This window comes from Chamaea fasciata, unplaced genomic scaffold (assembly GCF_029207755.1).
Source record: "Chamaea fasciata isolate MVZ Bird 193981 ecotype frontalis unplaced genomic scaffold, bChaFas1.0.hap1 SCAF_3, whole genome shotgun sequence".
Lineage (NCBI taxonomy): Eukaryota > Metazoa > Chordata > Aves > Passeriformes > Sylviidae > Chamaea > Chamaea fasciata.
Genome location: NW_027094088.1, coordinates 108,745,908 through 108,767,648, shown reverse-complemented (window position 1 = coordinate 108,767,648; position 21,741 = coordinate 108,745,908). Strand labels below are relative to the sequence as shown.

The window sequence follows — 21,741 nt, the reverse complement described above, 5'->3', positions numbered from 1 at the left end:
CTATATTATTTGCATATAGTGTCATATATTTTGATTATTTCATTGCTATTACTATGACAGGATGTCAGGCTGTGTGGAAAACCTCTTTCAAAGCTTGCTGGCGTTACCTATTGATGATTTGTCACCATCCCTTATGCTTCCCTGTAGTTTTTCAGAGGAAGGGATTAACCAAATGCACCGCCATCACTTCCTGACAGAGCCAGGCAGGTTCTCACTGCTCATCCAAACTACTCTGGATAAACACCATCAGTGAATTAAGGAGTGCTCAGACAACGCCTTGCCCAATGGAGAGAGTTGTGGCCAGTATTTGGGACAAGGGCATTTCCCAGCAGCTCAGTATTTGCTTAGCAAACCAACCTCCATGGTGTTGGCCACAGCCCCCAGGGGCTCTGTAGGTAAAACAAGGCCAATGTACTGGGCAGAGAAAGGAGGGTTTGTGAAGGAGGATCTCTGCACTTTGCACTGCCCAGGGTGGTTGGTGCAACCGAGGTCCCACCTGGCCACTGTGACTTGTGGCACTGGGAAATGCAGTCAATTTAATTCAGATTGTGTCTCTCCCAGAAAAGCGAATCGTAAAAGTATATTAAAATGTGATCTGTTGAATGGCTACCAACATAACAAGCCACCCCAGACAGCTGCTTTTCCCAAGCCTTCCCTTTCCTCACAAGCAGCTGGAACTGATAAAGCCATAATTGCCCCTTCCACTTCAGAGAGCATCATGGGGAGGGGTGTAGAGAAAGCAGTCTCTGGTCTACCTGGTGGGCACAGGACTCTCATGCAAAGCAGATCTTTGGGTGAAACTGGAACAAGGGTGTAGAGAAAGCTTGTATTTTAATCAACAAGTATCACAGATATTTATAATACCTGTGAATACTGTGGTCCCTCTACTTTTCCCAGCCCTGGTCCTGCTGGTCTGTCAGGTGCTGGTGGAGAGGATGGAGCAGAGCTCCATGTTGCTCCTCCATGGCACAGATGAACCGTCAGTGGTTTGGCTGCCAGACGAGCCTCAGAATCAGGCTGGTCTCCTAGGAAACAATGGCATTGTTGCCACTGGAATAAGCATCTTGGTGGGCCGTTTGTGTTTATCTGGTATTTTCATTCTCTGCTGATTAACCCAGCCAAGTGAGGTCTTCATGTGGTAATTACAGCACAGCTCATTTGTGTGTGTTTTACAATGGTGTTGATATAATCCCACTAGATCACCCCAAGCATGTGCAAGGAGTTCCCACCAGAAATCCAAATAACGCCCCAGCACTGCTGACAGCTTAATAACATGACAAAGTTCAGTCTCGCTGGATGTCAGGAGCAGGAATGCAGCTCAGGCTGCTCTAACCTGGAGCTTTCAAAATACTGTACAGTTGAGGCTGAGTGTTTGACAAATAACCTTTTCTTTGCCTGCTCAAATCCATCAGACGCTACCAGGTGCCATGGAGAGGCCACATGCCACTGTTAAAATGTTAAATTGAGTGGCACAGCCATCGAAAGCTCTGAGGAGGGACATTTATCTTTATTATTATTGTTATTAATAATGCAGATATTGCTGTGCGTTGCATTCCAAGGTATTTTTGCAGCACTAAATCATCCAAACGCCCTTCCACGGCTCTGATAAATCACACAATAAACCAAAATTCAATACAGCTGTCAGCCCAGACCCTAAGCAAAATCTCAGCGAGCTTAATTATAAAGTTTAGGCAGAGACTGAGCCTGCTCATGAGGGGACAAGGGACAGCCTGGCACTGGGATGAGAGGCAGGCTGGCATTGCCACTCCAGGAGCTCAGGAAAGGCTGCATCAGCCCTCTCCTGCCACTCCACAGCATCCCAGAACTGCCACAAGCAGCAGGGTGGGAATAGCTGCTCATGACAATACCTTTCATTGTTTTCCTCTTTCTGCTCTTTCCACGACTCTGCTCTACTTTTTCTGATTTAAGCTGTTTATTATTTTTACTTTTTCTTATAATTCTCTCTGTGTATTAGTTTTACTTTTTCTTTTGCTCCTTTTCTTTTCTCCCATCCCTTCCCTCTCCACCATCACTTGCCTTCTGTCTCACCATCCCTTTCTTGCTCTCTCCCTCTTTTTCCCCTCCCAACCCCCCCATCAAAGCAAGGAAACCGTAACCCAAAGGAAGAACAAGAGTTGAACGTGTGCCAACACAATGGGCCAAGAGGCTACATATGGAACCAGCAAATCACAGAGCCATGAAGGATGTTAGTGATTTAAAGTTATGTATATTGAAGTCTGGATCTTAAAATGAATCCATAATAGTAGAGGTAACTAATGGAGAGACTTAACTGACAGCAAGCAGAGATTTTTTTCTTTAACATTGTTATGTTCCCACAAACTCCTCTTTTCCTGTCCCCACCCTTCCCCTGCTCCCCTTTCTGATTAGTTCAACATCCACGCTGACAATGAAAAGCTAAAGCTGCTGCTTTATGAATAAAGATTTTACTCTATACACCATAAATATGAGAGCTGGTTGCAGAGCAAGGCATTCAACTGGCTCCAACATCTGTGGGGCTCTCCCTGGGGAATCATGCCAGTGGCAAGGGATGGGGAATATTCCCAGCAGAGCAGGCAGGCAGCACAACTCTGCCTGTGGTGGGATAAATAACCTTCTGAGGACTTGGCATTCAGCAGAGACGTGGTGCCCAAGCCAGCTGGTCCTGTTGCAGCTCAAATCCCAGCTGCACTGATTTTCTGCCATCATTAAGAATGATAAGGGAAAACCCAGAACTAAAATGCTGCTCAGAGGGAAGGATGTCACTGTATATGCGTGCATGTGCATGTATAGATAAGTGTGCATACATATACAAAACATTATATGAAGCAAAGCTACAGTAAAACATCACTATAATTGCAAAGTCACTGCAAAGTTAGGAAAGATCAAATACTGCTCACCTGCCCCAAATTTGCTACTTTTTAAATGCAAGCTTCATAGTGGCACTGGGACCCGAGGCAACAGCTGAGGGGCAGGAGCTTCTGAGCACTCACAGCTGCACTTGGAGCCATAACCCAAATACCTGCCTTTACTACTTAGTGGATATAGGTGTATAAATTTATACATTTTATATATAAACATATTCATATGCATGTGTATCTTGGCTCAGGCCATCTAGTACCCTCCCAAATTAACCTTTGAAATCAGCTGGAAGATCATTTGTCTAGGGGGTGTTTCTAACAAGCCATTTTGCAGGCAGCTGTTCAGTTGAGGAGGGTAAGCCAGTATGGACAGGAGCCATCTGGTACCAGTTTGTCCCAGAGGTTGGGAGTCATCCCAGTACATTGAGTTTATTGCTACAGCAGTTCCCCGAAATCACAGCACAATGCAAAAATCACATCTTTAATAGGTGAAACGGAGCATCTGAAGTGAAAATTCATTTCTGAAGTTTTCAGTCTTGTTTCCCACGCTGTGAAATATCATCCTGTGCCCCTTGGGGACACAAGATGCGATCTGATGAATGTTTGTGAAGCAGTCACAAACAACGCTGCTGCAGAAAGCACATGATACCGTGACCGTTTTAAAGAGTTTCCTAACAGGCTGAGCAATAAGGAATAGAGACGGCCCAGCACCACTCTGTGCCAATAAAACAAATTGCATCACCCGTTCAGGGCACTGACAGGGCAGGAGCTGTGCAGGATGTGGTGCATGAGCTGATGAAAGCTGGTACCACAACCCATCCACACCAGGACTTGGATGAGGATTACACGGGGCGACCTGAACACCAGCAGGTTCCTCAAAGTCCTTCCCTTGGCACCAATAATGTTCTTTAATGTTGTTTTAACAAAGGGTTGAGGGAAGGGGGCTTCTTGCAATAAATTCTTTCTCACACTTCCCAATGAATGTACTTCCAACCAGCTTTCCCCAAAACCTGTGGTTTTCAGTGCAAGGGAACCAGAAGAAATGTCCTCTATTATCTCTGCTCTAAAATTCAGGAGCATAAGGGTTACAAGGCTTACATATGCACTAAATCAAACACCCTCTCTTCTTGTTTTTGGCAGTTTAGACTTTTCAAACTGCTGCACCTTCTTCCCTATGGCACTAAATTGCCCTTTGCGTTCTGCAATGCTGATTTAGGGGGAAAGTCAAACAGATTAAAGTCCCTGGGGTGTACACACAACACCCGAGAGAGAAGTGTTGCGTTTCCCTCTGGCTGCTGAACAACAAGGTGGGTTGGAAATTGGCCACCAGCCACTGGCATGGCCATGCTGGGCTCTGGGATGGCAGAGGAGCCAGTTCCAGTCCTGCTGAGGAGTGACCAGACTGCGGGTTTTCCTTTTCCTCCAGGCTCCTCCAGAGAAAGGCTAGATCCCGTCAGTGGTGGCTGAATATTGGCCAGATTATGGGGCATGTGGGTATAGTCTATATTTATTTTTTTAAAGTATATATTTGTTTGATGTTTTGCAAGCATCTGCTTAAGATTTCTGTGCTTATCTAATGGGAGGAAAAAGGTCATTCTTCCCAAAGCCAACTCAGTGCAAGAAAATGTCATAACACTGCTGGGCCCCTTCGTTTCATCCTTCGCCAGAGGGACTCCATAGTTCCTCTGCTGCTCCTTGAAAAGCCAAGAAGCGAAGGCTGGCAATTAAAGGCATCTGCTGGGCTCATGAAAGGAAAGGCATGCATGAAATCTGAAGGATGGATGACACCTGAAATGTCTAAACTCTTGCCTGGCGCAGACTGGACTGATTGCAGCATGTCGAGCAGGACGTGTGGAGTGTTACATCAGGTATTCAGATAAAAAAGAAAACCCAAACTAAACCCTTCTTGACAAAGCTTCCCCCCACTCCATCGCTGAAGGAAGAGGTGCCAGCAGCTCTGTGGAGCCCATCAAGGGCTCTGTTTTTTACATGGCAAGCAGGGAGAGACAGCAGTACAAATCCCCATCAGAGAGAGCAATTACCTGGGTAGAAGGGAATTTTCAGAGACTGAATGACCAAAAAAATGACCAGCAGCAGTGAGACATTGCTGTGGAAAGGGGAAAGTTTTGGCTTTGCTCAGAGCAAATGCATAAGGAATGATAAAATAAAGACAGGAAAAGTGATAAGTGATCCAGGTTGTTACTCACCCCATTTTTCATCATTCAGATCTGCAATCACAATCACTTATGCACAGAAAACCCTTATTTTACACAGCGCCTAATGGATCTGATGCACTCAGTTTTACAGCTGTCAGACATCAGCTAGACCAATGTCCAGAGAGCCTGAGACCAGTGTTAGATTTGTTTGTACAATGAGAGGGGACAGAGCTATAGGGAATAATTTTTAATTAAATAAACACTAAAAAACCACTAGTGCCGAACATTTCTTGTGTATGGTCAGTAGGTCAAACCCCAAGGGTTGGGGCTCCTGGCAGTCCTCTGTGAATTATTCAGTACTGAGCAATGCCAGAGATGCTCATCAGGATGGAGCAGCCTCATACCTGTGGCTCTGGCATGACAGCGACATGACAGAGCTGTGCAAGGTGTGTGTTTCGATAAGAAAATGCACAGTAGTGTCCCCCATAAGCCACAGCAGTGCATACCTACCCTCAGCCGCTGAGTGATTGAACAGCAAAGCTGAACTTCTATTCAGGACTGGCTACAAATTAAGCAAAAAAAAAAAAAAAAAAAAAAAAAAAAAAAGTATTTATTAATTTTTTCCTACGTCTGATGGCAAGTTTTTCGGATTCCCTGGTTTCCTCTCATGCTTCCACAGCTGGAGAGAAAGGGAAAGAACACACCTGCTATGAAGGTGCACCTGGGTGTTTGCACTTTCAGGGCTTAGTCCAAAAGCAATCAACCAAGGCCCTGGTGTTGTATAGGGCTGGACAAGTGAAATGGTACTTCAGCACTAGTTTGAGCAGAAACATTAGGCTGGCACTTACCACCTTGGGCCTGGAGAATTTGAAACAGATGCCCATTTTGATATCACACACAACATCAAAAGAGGTGTGCTACCAGAGCAATGCAGGATTAGAGAGGTGGACCCATTGGGTACAATCTCTGGGACCAGAAGAGAAATTGATATGTAAATTCAGAGAAAATCTGTTTGTCCCTCTCAGCTGCAGCTGTTGGATGATGAACTCTTGTTGTTTCAGATGGAATGTGATTCCCTGTAATTTGCTATGAGAGGGATTCTGAGCTTCTGTACCTAAAGCACCCCTGGAACTGGTTTGCTTTGGGGAAGCTAAATTTAAAGTTCTGTGCTGGAATTCAATTTACAATACTTCACATTTGTGTATTGTAATCCCAGAAAGGACATCCTGAAGCCAAGGCACCCAGCCCTGCTGTGGCTGTGCCTAATCTCCCATAGCAGAAACAATTTAAAAAATTAGGCAAATAGAAGCCTACTTCCTCATGGATTTTCTCCCAGCCCTGGTATTTTCGGACTTCTTGACTTGGACACTGCTTCCAAAGTTTTATTTTAACAACACTTATGGATCTGTTCTTCAGCAAGTTGAACTCCATACTCATTTTGATCTGCACAGCATCATCCAGTAAAGGGCTCCAAAGTTTAATTACACACTGTGTAAAAAGACTTTTCTTTCTGATTGCTTTAAACTTGCTGCTTGATTATTTCATTAGGAACACATAACCTCTGATATGAGAAATAGTGAATGGTCACACCCCATTTCACCCCCTCCATTATTTTATAGGTGTGTACTATAACCCAACCAGTTCTCATATCCCAATCTTAGAGTAAGGGATGACTATAGCTGTACTCAAGCTCTGAGCACACTTTTGGTTTTTTGCAGGCAAAGAGAAGTTGCCCATTTAAAGAAAAAAAAATTAAACAAAAGTTCAGCAATAACCCAATGAGAAAATAAACCACTTTTATTCAAATTACAAGATGTTAATCACTCTTGGAATATAATTATAAACAGCTCCATTTCAGGAAGGTGGGTTTCTTCATTTAACACATACTCATTTGAAGGATACAAAAGAAATATTTGCTTACATATTCAAAAGCCTAAAATGCAACAATGAGCAAATACTTTTTTGTGTTTAAAAATTAAACTATTTCTTCAATAATAAAATATACTACCTATTATACAAAAAGGACATTATTTTATTCACAGTTGATAGAGTACAATCTCACAATCATAATATTAAAGGTGAACTCCAATGACATTTTAATTATATTTTTCCTATTATTACAGATTATGAGGGTTAGAGCAGCACACAAAAGCCCTAATCAAGGTCGTGTCATGTAAAGAGCTGCACATGCAGAGAACAAATACATAGCTCTCCTACCTCAAAAGGTTGCAGTCTAATCTAAAATTGCACATTAAGAGAGGATGTTCCTTTGAAAAACACAAGTATGCAAAGGGATCCCGGCTTTCTTTCTTGTCTGATGAAAACCTCTGGATACACAGTCAATTTTTACTGTCAGACACTATAAAATAGTTGTTTACAGATAAATTACTTTTCTCTGAGGCTTACCAGATCTGAATTTAAAGGTAATTGCTGATTTCTCCATATGAGTTTCTGATCTTGCTTTTAGCCCAGTACTTCAGGTGGGAGCCCTGTAGCCATTAGCCATTTCTGGGACTAATGACATTTTGGAAGAGAAAATCCAGTCATGTGAACTCAGGTCTTGACCAGTAGCTAAAAATTTGAGTGTCCTTTCAAATGAGCTCTTTTTTTTTTTTTTTTTGCCTGTGTAATGCCCAAACTTTGCCTTTGAATATCAGTGCAGGTCTTAAGCAACTGTGGGTCCACTGGGGCCATGCAGGTCTCTGCACAGATTGCTCACACACACTGATAGGAAACTTGTCCACATATCTCTTAAGACTTCCAGTCTGGTTCCTGCTATCCTCTCTCAGTGGGCTCCCCTTCCTTCCTTTCAATGTCAGACCTCCTCAAAGTAACGAGAATTGTGCTCCAAATGAGTCAGGGTTTGAAAAGAAGTAGCTTTGGGAGGGGAAAAAAGCACTTCTCCTCACCCCTGAATCTTCCTTACTATGCAACTTGGTTTTGATCTTCAGGCTTTAGAACTGAAAACAGGTTACAAAAATAAATCTATTGATCACAAGATCATAGTTTTCTACGGAAACACACAGCAGGACCCTTCATTAAAAAAAAAAAAAAAAAAAAAAAAAAAGACAAAAGGGAGCAAAGGAGGGTTACCATCATAGCTCTGAGGGTTTGCACAGATGAGGACCTGTTCTCCAGAAACCAAACCAAGCAGCTATTGGGAATTTGTTCATAGCCTCTGAAAACACAGTCAGGAGTTAAAGCTGCCAGGTTTGCACCAGGAAAGAGGCTTGGGTTGGGGAACGGGCTTTTTCACCCCAAATTCTTACAGTTAATAATGCCCAGCAATTTCCATCACTAAACAACACAACATAGTCCTGGTTTCTTTGAAACACAAGGCTTAGAAACAGAACAGCATTGGAAATGAGAAGAGAGGCAGCAGCGGGCAGCTCGGTGCACTTAAGGGAACATTCTTAAGCCATTTAGCAGGAGTTTATTGCTCCAGCACTGTAGGCTTTGAGCATTCAAGCACGACAGGGTGTGCATTGTTGTGCCAGAACTGCCCGCCCTGGGTGTGTGTGGTGTGGGGCAAGGGGCCAAGGGCTGTGTTTAAACGCACCCGCACGAGAAATGCGATTTAGGCAGAACAAAGCACACTCCTGTTGTGCCTCCCCGTGATTATAAAATAGATCTGTGTCATTATAAATAGAAAATGACTGGTGACAAAGATGCTGCTTTGACTCACTTCTGAGGCCAAGCTCCTTCGCTGCGGTTCCTGATGTCAGACCAATTTAGCGGCTGCGCTGCAGGCGAATGTGTCTGGTTTGGGGTTAGCCAGTCCACATCTCATGATGGCTTAATCGCATTTTAAAACAGCAGGGGATTCACTGGGGTCCTTTGCAAGCATCACTCCCTCACCCAAGGACGGCTCTGACCGCCTTCAAAACGCGCTGTGCCCACTGCAAGGCTCGGATTGCTAAACAGCAAATTACCTCCAAGGGACTGCCAAACTTTCGGGGTCTGTGAAGTTGAGATCTTGCTTCCACACAGCTAATGGTGTGGTTCTTGTTTATTCCAGTGGGAACCAAATCAAAGACACAGAAATAATAGTGCTGTTTCAAAAGTGTAAGTTTTCCTCTTTATGCCACTTTCCATCCCAACAAACTTCACAGCATTATTGAATTAAATAATGCAGATAAATACTCTGGATATATATATGTATATGTATATATATATAGTTTTTATGTTGTATAATAGGTAATTAAAACAAACAAACAAACAAACAAAAACCCACAAGTCCCAAAAACCCAAACAAGAAACTAGAACTGAAGTCCCTATTGCAGTATCTTGAATATTCTGTTAATTTACTTCTAAGCATGCTCCTTAAAACAAACTTCAATCTTTCTGCTTCAATAATTTATTCAGAATCCCACTTACATTTGTATTTTATACCACTGTTTATTCCCAAAGCTGGGGATAACGTCTCATTTCCTGAAAGGTCCTAAAAACTTTCTTAATGAAAGAGTAGAGAAATCTGCTGTTTGCAAATTCTACTTACTTATTGCTTACTTCCAAACTAAAGTAGTTAATTTAATGGAGGGAAAAAAAAAAAAAAAAAAAAAAAGGAGTGAAAAAGAAAAAGACTAATTTGATGCCCATGGCCATTTCCCAAATTCTTCAGAGTTTATAGACCTAGAGAGACAGGGAAAGAAAGAGCAACTTCTCAGCAGTGCAGCAGAATAGGCTAAAACGACCCTGTGAAACCCAAGCAATTCTGGGAATTAAAGGATGTTCACTCCTGTTATGGTTCTACACTGCAAACTGCTTTTAGGGCTCCCAGTAGTACCCATTAGCAATAGCCAAGCTTTTCTGTTTTAATTTAATTTAATTTAATTTCCACCAACAAATTCCACCCTGTGGTGAGAATTGACAGTATCATGTTGAGAACCATTAAAGCATATTTGGATTGTTTTTACTCCATGTACACATTAAAAAAAAAAAAAAAATCCCCCGCCCTTCTTAGTTTTCTTTAGACAAGCCACTTCATAATAAGAGTGAGGCAGACACAATGGAGGCATCGTTGTGCTGTGGGATACCACCATAGGGAATGTGGTTGGAGATACAGCAGAACCAGGCTGCCAGCACAGCCTGGTCCCTGCTGCACTCCGAACCCCCCACGGGACCAGAACAGAGCCTGGCAGCACTGCCCGTGTCCCTGCAGTTACACCTGGTGTCCTTCTTCTGCACTAAGAACCTTTATGGCGCTGCTGCCTCCTTTTCTCCCTGAGCACTCTCTGTTCTCTCTGCGCTCGAAAGATCTTCATGATTATGCCACCTTTGGCTTTACTGGGAATTCCTATTGGGAATTCCCCCACTGGGAATTCTGCCACCAGATTTCAAAGGGAAGAGACTAATAATGCCCTTCATTAATATAGGCTTTTCTGTCATGGTTTTTAGGCCCCTCTCCAGGCAGGCAGGCAGGCAAGCAAGCACATGTTTAACATTAAACACTTCAGTAGTCCCTATTCACATGCTGCAAGCTAGAAATGCTCATTAGCGCTGGATCACGGCTCCAGCTGAGCTCTAACACTTCAGCCAGGGAGCCAGGCAGGAGGAAAGGTGGCCCTCAAACCTTTCATCGTGGTTGCACCATCACTGGTGGAGCAGTTTCGGCTCCTCCAGCCTGTGGTGGGTCCCCTTGGCAGCAGAGGCACGACCCGCTGAGCTGTGACAATGCCACCATTCAGAGCTGCTCAGCTGATGAGCACAGCTCAAATACACCACATTCAACTGCATCCTTGGGAGTGTTTTCAGGATTAGCATCTCTCCAGTGAATGGTGAAAGGGGAAGGATTTGGGGCAACAGGGGAATAAGATGATTGCTGCGGTCGCTGGGAGGCTGCTGAGCCCTGCGTGGGGAGTGCCTGAGAGGGTCACACGGGATTCTTTGGGCTTTTATGTCACGTGTTAAAAAATGGACATATCAAGCTTTGGAAAACAGCACTGGATGGGGTTTCTGAGCTTTCCTGGGACCAAGTGTTTTTCAGAATGTGGGACAAGGAAATGAAACAGCTTAACGCTCTTTGTTTTTCTTATACGTGAGTTGGAAGGGGAGAAAAGGGAACAGGACAGGACTCCTCTTTTCACTGCTGAGCACTGAGCGGGTTGTCGTAGTTCAGTGTCCAAACCAGCACAGCCCTCCTAAAAGGAGGAAATGGAAAACTTGTGACTCTGAGGGAACATGTCTACTACCTGAGAGAAAACCCTGGGCAAAGCCTCCTTCAACATGCTGCCTTGCTCATGTCTGTGTTGAAATTCACAGTCCAGACTAAACAGTCTATCACTCTTGGTTAAAGTTTCCCAGATGAAAAGACACAATTTTAAAAATTAATTCAATGCTGTTTTCTCCAAAAAAAGAAAAAAATCATTACCTCCTTCAACTTCTCAACAAGTATAAACCTCACAGCTTTCCTGCCTCCTCTGGAACTACTAAGTCATTGCAGACATCAAAATTAATGAAGAGATGAAAGATTCAGCAGAGAGGCAAAATCTTACTGGAAAAATATTTCTTAATATCAAAAACAATTCAACAATAATGAATACATTTACAAAAGTAATAAACAAAGGCAAATTCCCTGATACTTTAAAGAATATCCATGGAGGACAGAAGACTTAAGGGTTATTTTTCTTTAAAATACCAATTCATTTTTTTTAAAAAAATAATGCTTCCATGTGCTTCTGGTTTTACAGGGGTGTGATTTCCACTGGCTAAATTTTTGCAATACTTTCAACTCAGCTAAGTAGCCAAACATAGGTGATACAGACAGGGGGCTCCATCCCACCAGATGGAAGGGCTACGCTAAAATACAGTTTGCCCTGTGTCCATCCATGAGAATCCTGCTACTTATCACTGAAGAAATGGTTTTGGCTATCTTGCAGCTGAATTTGAGCACAGACAAGAGAGGGAGAAAGGTGTTTAGGGATAAAAAGGAAATAAATATATATTTAAAATAAATGCTATGTGCAATTCAGCTGAACTTTCTTGTAGGAAACAAAGTTGTCTTTTTTATTTGTGCTATAGACTGTCATTTGCCCTGGCAGTGCCTTTTCAGCTGATGCAACCAGAGGAGTAACCTGCAGTTCTATATTCTACACTAGACCTGATAAAGCAATATCAATATGTGATTTCTATAGGAAAAAATATTTCTCAGAAGGCCCAGTTTAAGTAGACTTTAAACAGATACTCTTTAGTCCTACCTGTGCTGCAAAAGGACCTCTTGGCAATTCAAACAGTTTTACCAGAGAATAAGGGTAACTAACCTACGGGAACCTCAAGAGCTCCCATACCACTGCTAATAGAAGAAAAATCAATATTCGTTCCAATATGAATGGAGTGTTGGATTGACTGAGCAGGGAGCTTTGAAATAAATATCTAAGAAATGTTTGGATGAAATGGACATCTTCACAGACATTTGGTCTGCATTTCTGAAATGTAGGTGATTAAATCCACATTGTTGGCTTCTTCCCTCTCTGCACTATGTCTTTCTTTACATCTTGCAAAAAAATTTATGAACAAAGTTATTGTAAATCTGCAATGTCTGTCTTGTCACTTAGATTCTTTTCAGAAATGCTGCCTTGCCAATGTAGATATACAATCCTGTATGATTAATATTTATTACTTATTATTCTAAATACAATGGAAGGTCACCAAAAATACTTTGCCTAAAAGAGTCTGGAGCTCTTTAAAATCTCATTGGTGATGGATCCTGAGCCTTGAGAACGGAGCTCAAAATCTTAGCGAACACTTTTCTATGTAGGATTTCCAGTATTTCCTGCTTCTGGCAATTCATAAAGCCAAGAGGCACAAAGGTGAGTGAAAGTTACAGATCTGAAAACATGAGCTTGGATTTCAAACCCAAACAAAGGTCAGGGAATGCCTGAACCTGTCCATGATCTTGGATCAGCCTATAACAGAGTTATGAGTAAAATGCAAAGTTAGGATGCAGCGTGAGACTTGAATTCAGGCAGAACTGGCACCATAACTGAAAACTGCTCCATTTTGCTCTAATTTCTCATACCCATCATTATATTTTTATCTAGATATTTTGGAATACTATATGAAAAATGAAGATATTTAAGGATTTATTTTTTTGCAATTAATTGAAAGGAAATTAGTCTGAGGACTTTTAGATTTTATTATGAAATCTTAAAAGTTTTTAAGAACATGTAAATCATCTTAGAAAAAGCTCATTGCATTTATAGATAATTTTCCTTTTGATATAAGCCTAACCATTTTTAAACATAATATTTTTAATACAGATGCAGTTTGAGGTCACTGAAATCAACTGATTGTGATTTGGCCCTCTTCTATGAAGAACAGAGAGAAACATATAAGATAATTTCATATTTATGAGATTCAGCAAAATGGTGAAGATTCTGAGATGGAAATCAGGGCAAACCATGGTTCACCTGCCTGAGATCTGCTGCATGTTTGGACAGTCTTCTTTTAGGACATAAATATAATAAGCAGAGAGCAAGAATCTACATCTGCTTCTGCGTCTTTTATTCAAATACTCACAGCAACTGTGACTAAGGAAAGCTACTGACTGACGTGCAAACCTGGGGAAAGGCAGCTGAGAAAAATGTAGTTTCTGTTGATTGACAGGATCATACTGAGAGTAAAAAAATCCCCAGGACCGCTGATCAGATAGAAGACTTTTCTCTAGGAACAAACTTGTAGAGCTTTGCTAATAACACTTTTCTAAACTGACCAAGCCATCCTGACCCAAGTGCTGAATGAAAACAAAAAACAGAAAGACAGAAAGAAAGGATTGAGTCAATGAAGATAAATAAATAAATATTAGGTAGAATTTTTAAAAAGAAAAGAAAAGAAAATAATATCACAATAATTCCAATCTCATGAAGAAATGTTATTAACAAGTCACATGTGCTGGTGCAGATACTTCTAATCTCATCAGATTTTTCTGGCTGCTATTAGTGTTCTCTGAGCCAGCTGATTTCTCAGCAATATTTTAAAGAGTGCAAGCCTTTGCCCTTCAGTCTAGCCACTGCTAAAATAGCCCATTCTAGGAGAAGACTTGTGAGTTCATAGATTTTCTTCCAAGGTTTTGAAAGTTCAGAACAAATTGACCATTGCATGTGAAACAGCAGTCAACCACAAACTCTCTTCAGTCAGTGCGCAACATTCTACTCCCAGCTGGGTTAGTGTGAAAAGTGGAATTATCCCACTAAGCAAAAGGATGTTTTCAGATTGTCATCAGCATCACACGGTAGAGCGTGGCTTTCGATGTTGTTCCACTCTCTCAGCTCTCTGGCTGCAATCATGTCTGCTGTGAGGTTCCCCTTGGTCACAGTGCACCAGTTTGGGGTTCTCCTCAAATCAGTGCAGCTTTAGCAGCTCTGATCAGAAGAGAAGCCACATCAGGCTGCAGCTCAGCTTTATTTTATTTCTTAAAACAGCAATAAATCCCCCCACAAACTGAAACCCGCGAACCATGTGCTCTCCTGTACGTACTGGAGCACATGAGTTTCGAGTGAGAGAGCTGTCATTCTGAATTTGTTGAAGAAACGTGCAAATAATCCCCAGTTTAAAGCAGATGTACCAGGCAGGCACTGCAGACAGAGCAAAATAATCTCTTTTTGACCAAAAAAAGCCACCTTATTCAGAATTGTGGAACCTGGACAGGTAAAGCCTGGATGAGTGGGATTGAGGCATCATGCATGGATTTCTGATAGCACACTTGCTGAATTCCTGGCTGGAAACGTGCCTCTCACTGTGCCAGTCTGCCCTCTTTGAGGCTGTCACAGCAAACTCCTCCTGGGGTGAGATGATGAGCGCTTGAAAGTGACCCATCTGGAGCCCAAGGCGACGAAAGCGCTTCCCCTGCCTGGAATCCATGCGCAGCGACAGCTTCCCACTGCTGATCCAAGTTTCCCAAGATAGCAATTAAAAAGGAACTGGCAACCATACAGCCAAGACGACAATATCCTACGTGGTTTGGTTTGCTGTGCCAAGTCCCTCTGTGGGTGCTGGAGTCAATCTGCTGCCCCTGTTATTGCTGTGTCTGTCTGATTCTACCAACCAGCAGATCCACTGGGCATTTTGGCACAGGCCCTGCTCTTCCAAGGGCTGCCTGCTCAATTGTTCTTTCACTCTCTTTTGCTTTAAACATTCGGATCCAACAACACCATGCAAATTTTATGCAGAGTAGCATCTGCAAGTCTGACATATTCACTCAGGCTTCCCCTTCTTGTGCCAAGTTAAAAATAAATACCTTATAAACTCCTGGGCCTGCTAAGACAGAAGATGCATTCAGAGAGTTTATTTAAATATAACTGCTAAGAGCATTTCTGCTTTAGGGTCAAACTCCTATTTTTCCCCTCACACTCTCTTGTATTTTGTTCATGCCTCATGGATCTTAATAGAACTGAGGGAAAAAGTGTCCTTGAAATAATCTAGAGAGGAACCAGTTCTGTGTGTTCCTAACTCTCCTACCTGAAATTTCAGCTATTTTTAAAACTCTAAAGAATACAGGTCATGGCGTACCCCCAACACAGAACAAGAAACTAGTCAAGTGGACTCATTTCCAATACTGATTGCAAATAATACTAGTTGAGCCAGATCTTGGGTTAGACTTCAAAGGGTGTCCACCCCCCTCCCCCCCACTACAGCTGCCTTCTCTTTTCTCCAGGGAGAGGCAGATTTGTCCCTGTCCAATACACTTGGAACAGGCGAAGTCATAAAGATGCCAACCAGACAGCATAAGGATGAAGTACATCTTAAGGCAACAAGGAGCAGAGTCTGTAAAAGGGGATACTGAGCCATGGCTGGGGGCAGTTAGGACTTGCTGAGCCTCTTGGCCACATCTGCGTAGGCTTGCTCGATTTCCTTGTCTGCTGCACAGGTGTTGGTGAACTCATCCCTGGTGTACGCGTTCTTCAGGTACCGCCACAGCCCCGTCATCTCCGCCGGGAACTCGAAGTTGCGGTATTTCTTCGCAACAATCTAAAGCAAAGATAAAACACGTGTAAAAAGCATCTCACAGGTATCTCCTTCTTAGGGAGCTTCTTGCTCTCTCCTGTCATGTAATTAATAGCAAATGAGAGGAATGTTTGGAGAATCAGGGTTTTATCATAGAAAAGCCTGAGAAGTGACTGCTGATTGTCCCCTACTTTGCAAGGCTGCTGCTTGGCCTAAGGACACTCTAAAGCTACAACCTGGCTACTGTCACCAAAATTAATTTTTTATGGTACATGAAGTTCATTGATTTTACCATATTGGGGTTTTGGAGAGTTTTTTTAAAGTCTTAAGTGCATCACTTAAAGCTGAGACACCACATAAGAAGAGGCTGAATCATAAAAAGCAAGGCAGATTTAAGAGAAAGACATAAGTAATGATTATAATCTATTTTCATATTAATTATTATATTTAACATTATTTTATATAGATATGGTATTATATTTTTAATATATGTAATATATTTTGCCTGGCAAATGGTGTCAGTGGATATAACCACCTACAGCTGTTGGAAGGCTGTGTCTGTGTTCATGAAAAGGAAAAATTCAGGGTGGTATGGGTACCATGATTAGGAAACCAAGATGATTTAGCATATATTAGAAACAGGAGCTTTGGGATAAACTGAGAGAGAAAATGGTTATTTCAAGACTTGTTAGACTAGGAAATTGTCTTTCAAGGCAAATTTTCGATTTCTAAAAACAGTCAGGCCCTTATTCAGGAAAATAGTTAAGTGCATGCTTAATTTTAAGCACCTGTACAGTCCCATTGAAGTCAATGGGATTAATCTGTACTTAAAGCTAGTTGGTTGGTTAAGTACCTTGCTGGATTGGGATATTTCAGTTTCCCTGTAGGAATATACCATATAGAATAAGCTCGTGGTGACAGAGTGAACTATCTGATAGGAAAGGATGGATTAGCTAATTTAATGAGTTCTTCCAATCTCTAATTTTTCTGACAGTATAAAATTGTTCCTGGGCATAAATTACATACATATGTGCCACAGAGTTCCCCTTTATTTTTAAAGCACGTGGTAGAGCTGTTTTCCATCTCAGATTTCTTAGGACAGTCATGTTTTCAGAAACGACTGTGATTTGTTTTTATTACCAGGATCCACTTGGTATATGCAAGTCCAGATCCTGTCCTAAACTGCATTTAATTAAACTTTCTTTCCTTCCATGATGCTTCACACGCATATGGGGAAGATAAAACCTGCTGGGCAACTTAAGTCAACATCTTCAAAATTTCCAGCACACATCTTCCACCAAATGCAAAAATAATTTACCCTTTTCTTCTATCTGTTAAATGCTTTTCAGGCAATATCCTATGGCTATGCTTTTCTGAGAAAAAATTGAATTCTCTTTTTACATCTTTCATTTCATCCCTAACAGACAAGAACCAGTAAGGGGCCACACATTCATTTTGCATTGTCTGACACCAACATCACCAATGAAGACAAGCCAAAATAAGTGCTAAACCTGTGAGGATATTATCACATTTCTTACCTGGTGACTTATGTGCTTTTTAATTTTTTTTTTCTTCTTTTTGCATGTGTGCAGTCAGCTTCCAGGCTCAGTTTATGTTTTGGCTCACAGAGCCAAATTAGATGCATGACTTGGCATTAATTCCTAGCTCACTCACTTGCCAAGGTCTGCCAGGTATTTGCGTTATTCTAAAGCAACATGTCATCTGATAAATTAAATAAATGCAACATTTAGAAGTCAAGATGATGTACATGATTTGCACTATACCAGCAACCATAGTACATCTTAAATCCTGGACCTCAGCAATGACTTTGATTTGTTAACTTCTCTGCATGAAATACCAGATGGAATAAATATTCCCCAAAGAGATGGACTGCTGCTCTGAAGTTACAAATGGGTGGGAACTGACTAAAGTTTTGGCATGTTTCTTAGGGCATTAGGAACTAATTAATACGAAAGACTGCTGCTACTTGCAGCAGGGTAAAAATAAAGAGAAAAGACATCTAAAACTTAGTACTGTCTTCACTACTAATAAGTGATGGAACAGTTTTCCCATGAACTAAGTATAACATTCCTTTATTTAACCTGTAGGAAACACTAAAGAGCAAAAGTGTGTTTCAAACTGCTCTTCTAGGCCTTAAGAACTCTCTGCTGAAATATACATTGGCTTTGGCACTCAGCTGTCAAAGCAAGGCACATCATGTCAAATAAGGCTTCTTTGAGCATCTCATGACATCTTTTACCTTGACAACGTGGAGTTTGGGCAGAAGGTTGCAGTCAGCAAGTGTCAGGTCATCTCCATCCAGAAACTTGCGTTTAGACACTTTCTCCTCTTCAGTGCTGTCTGCGTCAATCTCCTCTGGCAGGGGAGTTCTCAGGTAGTCATCCAGCTTCTTCAGAGCCTTCACCAAGCCCCTTTCAAGAGCTTTTCCAAAAAAAACCCCAAAGAATAAATGATTAGGGCAGGATAAGAATTGCTTATAAATGCTCATTGGCAATGGCTGTGGTAGTGTCTAGACAAAAAGCCAAGAGCAAATTTCTTTGTTGTTGATTTGTGCTCCAAAGCCAACATAATCCAATGGCCAAGTACCCCTGCAAAGTACACATGCCTGAGGATAAAGCTTATCCTGAAGTGGGAAAAGGGACACAGGGACCTTGCTGTACCATGTCTTCTCCTGACAAACAACAAAAAGCAGTGAAAGAGATCACAGAAGGAAAAAACAACTTGTCAAGATGATACACCAAAAAAAACCACATATTGTCTAGGATATTCTTCTGGTCTGTTATAAGCCATCACACAGGAACTGGAACCCTGTACACCACTCCTGCATTTTTCTAACCAGCTGTGTAAGACTGCGATGAAGCAGAATTTTCCAGCATTACTTCAGCTCTATCAAGTCTTAGTTTTCTTCAGCACCCTTTCTTCTTTCAGCACCCTTGCAGAGTAATTAAAGGCAATAGCAGTAATTCCAAAGGTGCTAACCAGACCTCCATAGAGCTGTAAGATATGCTACAAAAGAGATGAGATATTAGCCAGTGTTAAAATTCCCATTTAACTCCGGTTCAAATGCTCTTTTTGAGAGATCTCAAATAGTCTCAAAACGGAGAGGAGACGCCAGACCTCCTAGTTCAGTTACTGAAGATCATGTCCCACACTTCAGCTGGCTCCAACAAATTCCAGTCTTCAAATGCCACCTAGACCTCTAAGGCAGAGTGCAAATTTTTCACCCAGGCAAGGAATTTTTGTTCTTATGCTTCACTCTAAGGACAATAGAAAAGCTTGCTTGCAATAATGCACTTACAGAAAGCTGGATAACTCTCTGCAGGTTTGTGCATTACTTGAACTGCAAACACTCAGGGCAAAGAAGGGTCTTTAGTGTTTCTGTTTGAAGGGTGAAAAGCATGATGGAGTCCTGGTCCCCCACAAGTGCCCCAAAGTGCTAAAGCAACATAAATAAGAAACAGCAAGAATTTACAATGTGAAAAAATAACAACATGACTCATGGGCTTAAGGCCAGAATTTCAGCTGGTGAAAATTACCTGCAGTGATTTATACCTGCTGCAGATGTGGCCTGGAGTCAGTATTAATGGCCTAATACTGTAAAATCTTATATCTCTGAGTAACTTACTGCCACTGAACTTAGGGGAGAGTTACTCAGGTGGTATAGCACTACAAGACCTAGGGAGATAAGGTACAAGGACCAATAGGTTCAAACTGAAAGAGGGGAAATTTGGTGAATTATATGCAAGAAATTCTTTACTGTGAAATAGTGAGGCACTGCAATAGGTTGCCTGGAGAAGCTGCGGCCCCATCCCTGGCAGTGTTCAAGGCCTGGGTGGACAGGGCTTGGAGCAACCTGGGATGGTGGGAGGTGTCCCTGGCAGGGGGTTTGCAACTAAATGATCTTTAAAGTCTTTTCCAACCCAAACCATACTATGATTCTATGGTCCTAAATATATTTATGGACCACAACAGGCACTCAAAAGTGCTGCAGGAATCACCCTCCACAGAGACCTTGCTGGCACAGGTAACTCCACAGGCACTGTTGTCAGCTGCCCCTTTGCTTTTGGCACAGGGAGAAAGGCAGCACATCCAGGGCCATTGAGAGAGCAGGAGCTGAACACCACAGAACATGATTTCTCTGCTGCCCTAACATCCCTTAAACCTGTGCCAGCAGTGGAAGTCAGATTAAGCTGCTTGATTCCTTGCTCCCACTGAAGTCTCTTGGCCCAGCACCAGGGAACCATACCAGCTCTTCTGTGGCTGAGTCTGAGACACAGTGGCAAACCCTGGCTTAATTGATTGACTGGAGAAATGACTGTGATCCAACTGAAAACACCCCCACAAACATAGCGGGAAGGATGGAATTTTATTTCTGAAAGCAGAGCATCTAAAGCAACTGAAGTGCTGCCATCCATAAAACAAAACTATTGCCATCCCTCATTTAATCAGTTCAAATTGAATTTGGACACTGACATTCTGCTGTCAGATGCTGGCAGTGGTGCCTTTAATCGCCTGCAGCTGTCCTGCCTCACAACTTCCACGGGAGGGTAGGAACTGTGGAGTGTGGCAGCACTCAAAGGATTTAGCAATGTCTTTCTGGTTTTACCTGTAACACCTGTTGAATAGACAGTTCTGCTTCTCTTGGTCAGCCTCAGACTGTGTCCTCTTACAGTGTATTCGTGTAGGACTCGAATTACTGTGATTTTGTTTAATTTTGTTCATCTGGGTGTTAAAAAACTGGCTCAACACTGGCCGATTTCCAGTATTCCATTCACCCAGTAGGATTGTTGGTTCTTCAAGTCATCTGAGCAATATTCCAGTGTCAGGAGGATGTTTCATGCTTTGTGCTAGCCCATGGGATCAGTCAGGTGTGTTCACAGAGACAGCAGCAGCAGGTGAGGTGTGTTTATGTAATTTTTCTGGAACTTATTAGGTTTTGGGGTTTTTTTTTTTGCTCTCATTGCTCTATCAAAGTGCGTCATGGCTGTCCCAAAAACAATGCCTGGAGTGAAGCCTGTTTGTGACTGCAAGAAAAACAACTATCTGAATTCATACTTGGCGCTTGCATACGGCAGCTTTAGGCCAGAAATAAGCATATGTTCAGGGTTCAATACATCTGTGACCTAATTCACAGGCTCTGCTAGAGCCCACGGGATGCTGACATCTCACAAAGAAATCACCACACAGTCAGGACCATCTTATATCCTGACAGGCAAGAACTGAACAACAACTCGTGACACCAGTGACCCCATTTTTTAAATCAACACTCTACTTAGTAAACTAGATCTTATATCCTAGTGAACTTCTCAGAACATCCTAGAAAATAGAAAAATGGTGAATAAGAGAGAACTGCTCTCCTTCCAATTAAATAGTAAATAAATTTTGAAAACCTAAGAGAATCAAATTCCAAAAATTGCTACATCAAATGGATTTTAGATGTACAGGGCCAGATTTTTAAAGCCTGTCAATGGTTTCCAAGGCATTTCCAAGGCAAATCCTACTTTCTAGGTGCCCTAACACACTCAGATTTATCTGTATGATTTGAAATCTTATGTTCCTTGAGAAGGTACGCAGGGAAAACCCCACTCAAAGTAGGAGGATGTGTATAATAATATAATTTTCTCTCTTACCTGGTAGATATTTAAGCATTATGTAAAAGGTGAAAAATTGTGAATGGAGACCAGGAAATAACCTGTTCAGAATAGCCTACAGTTCTGAATGTTCTGGAACTCTTCCTGAGGAAAGAACGGTCTGAGTTCATATTG

At 42.0% G+C, this 21,741-nt stretch overlaps 1 protein-coding gene across 4 annotated transcripts in view; it reads right to left on the bottom strand.

Moving 5' to 3' along the window:
• Positions 1-6,801: 6,801 nt before the first annotated feature.
• The window catches only part of CLIC5 (chloride intracellular channel 5), an 86,243-nt gene continuing 71,303 nt past the window's right edge, over positions 6,802-21,741 (bottom strand). For all 4 annotated transcript variants that reach the window (XM_066180059.1, XM_066180061.1, XM_066180060.1 and 1 more), the window contains 2 exons: positions 18,216-18,397; positions 6,802-15,979 (listed from right to left, as the gene is read on the bottom strand). In XM_066180059.1, the coding sequence (XP_066036156.1) occupies positions 15,812-15,979; positions 18,216-18,397 (350 nt within the window). In that variant the 3' untranslated portion in view covers positions 6,802-15,811. The remainder of the gene's footprint in view (positions 15,980-18,215; positions 18,398-21,741) is intronic.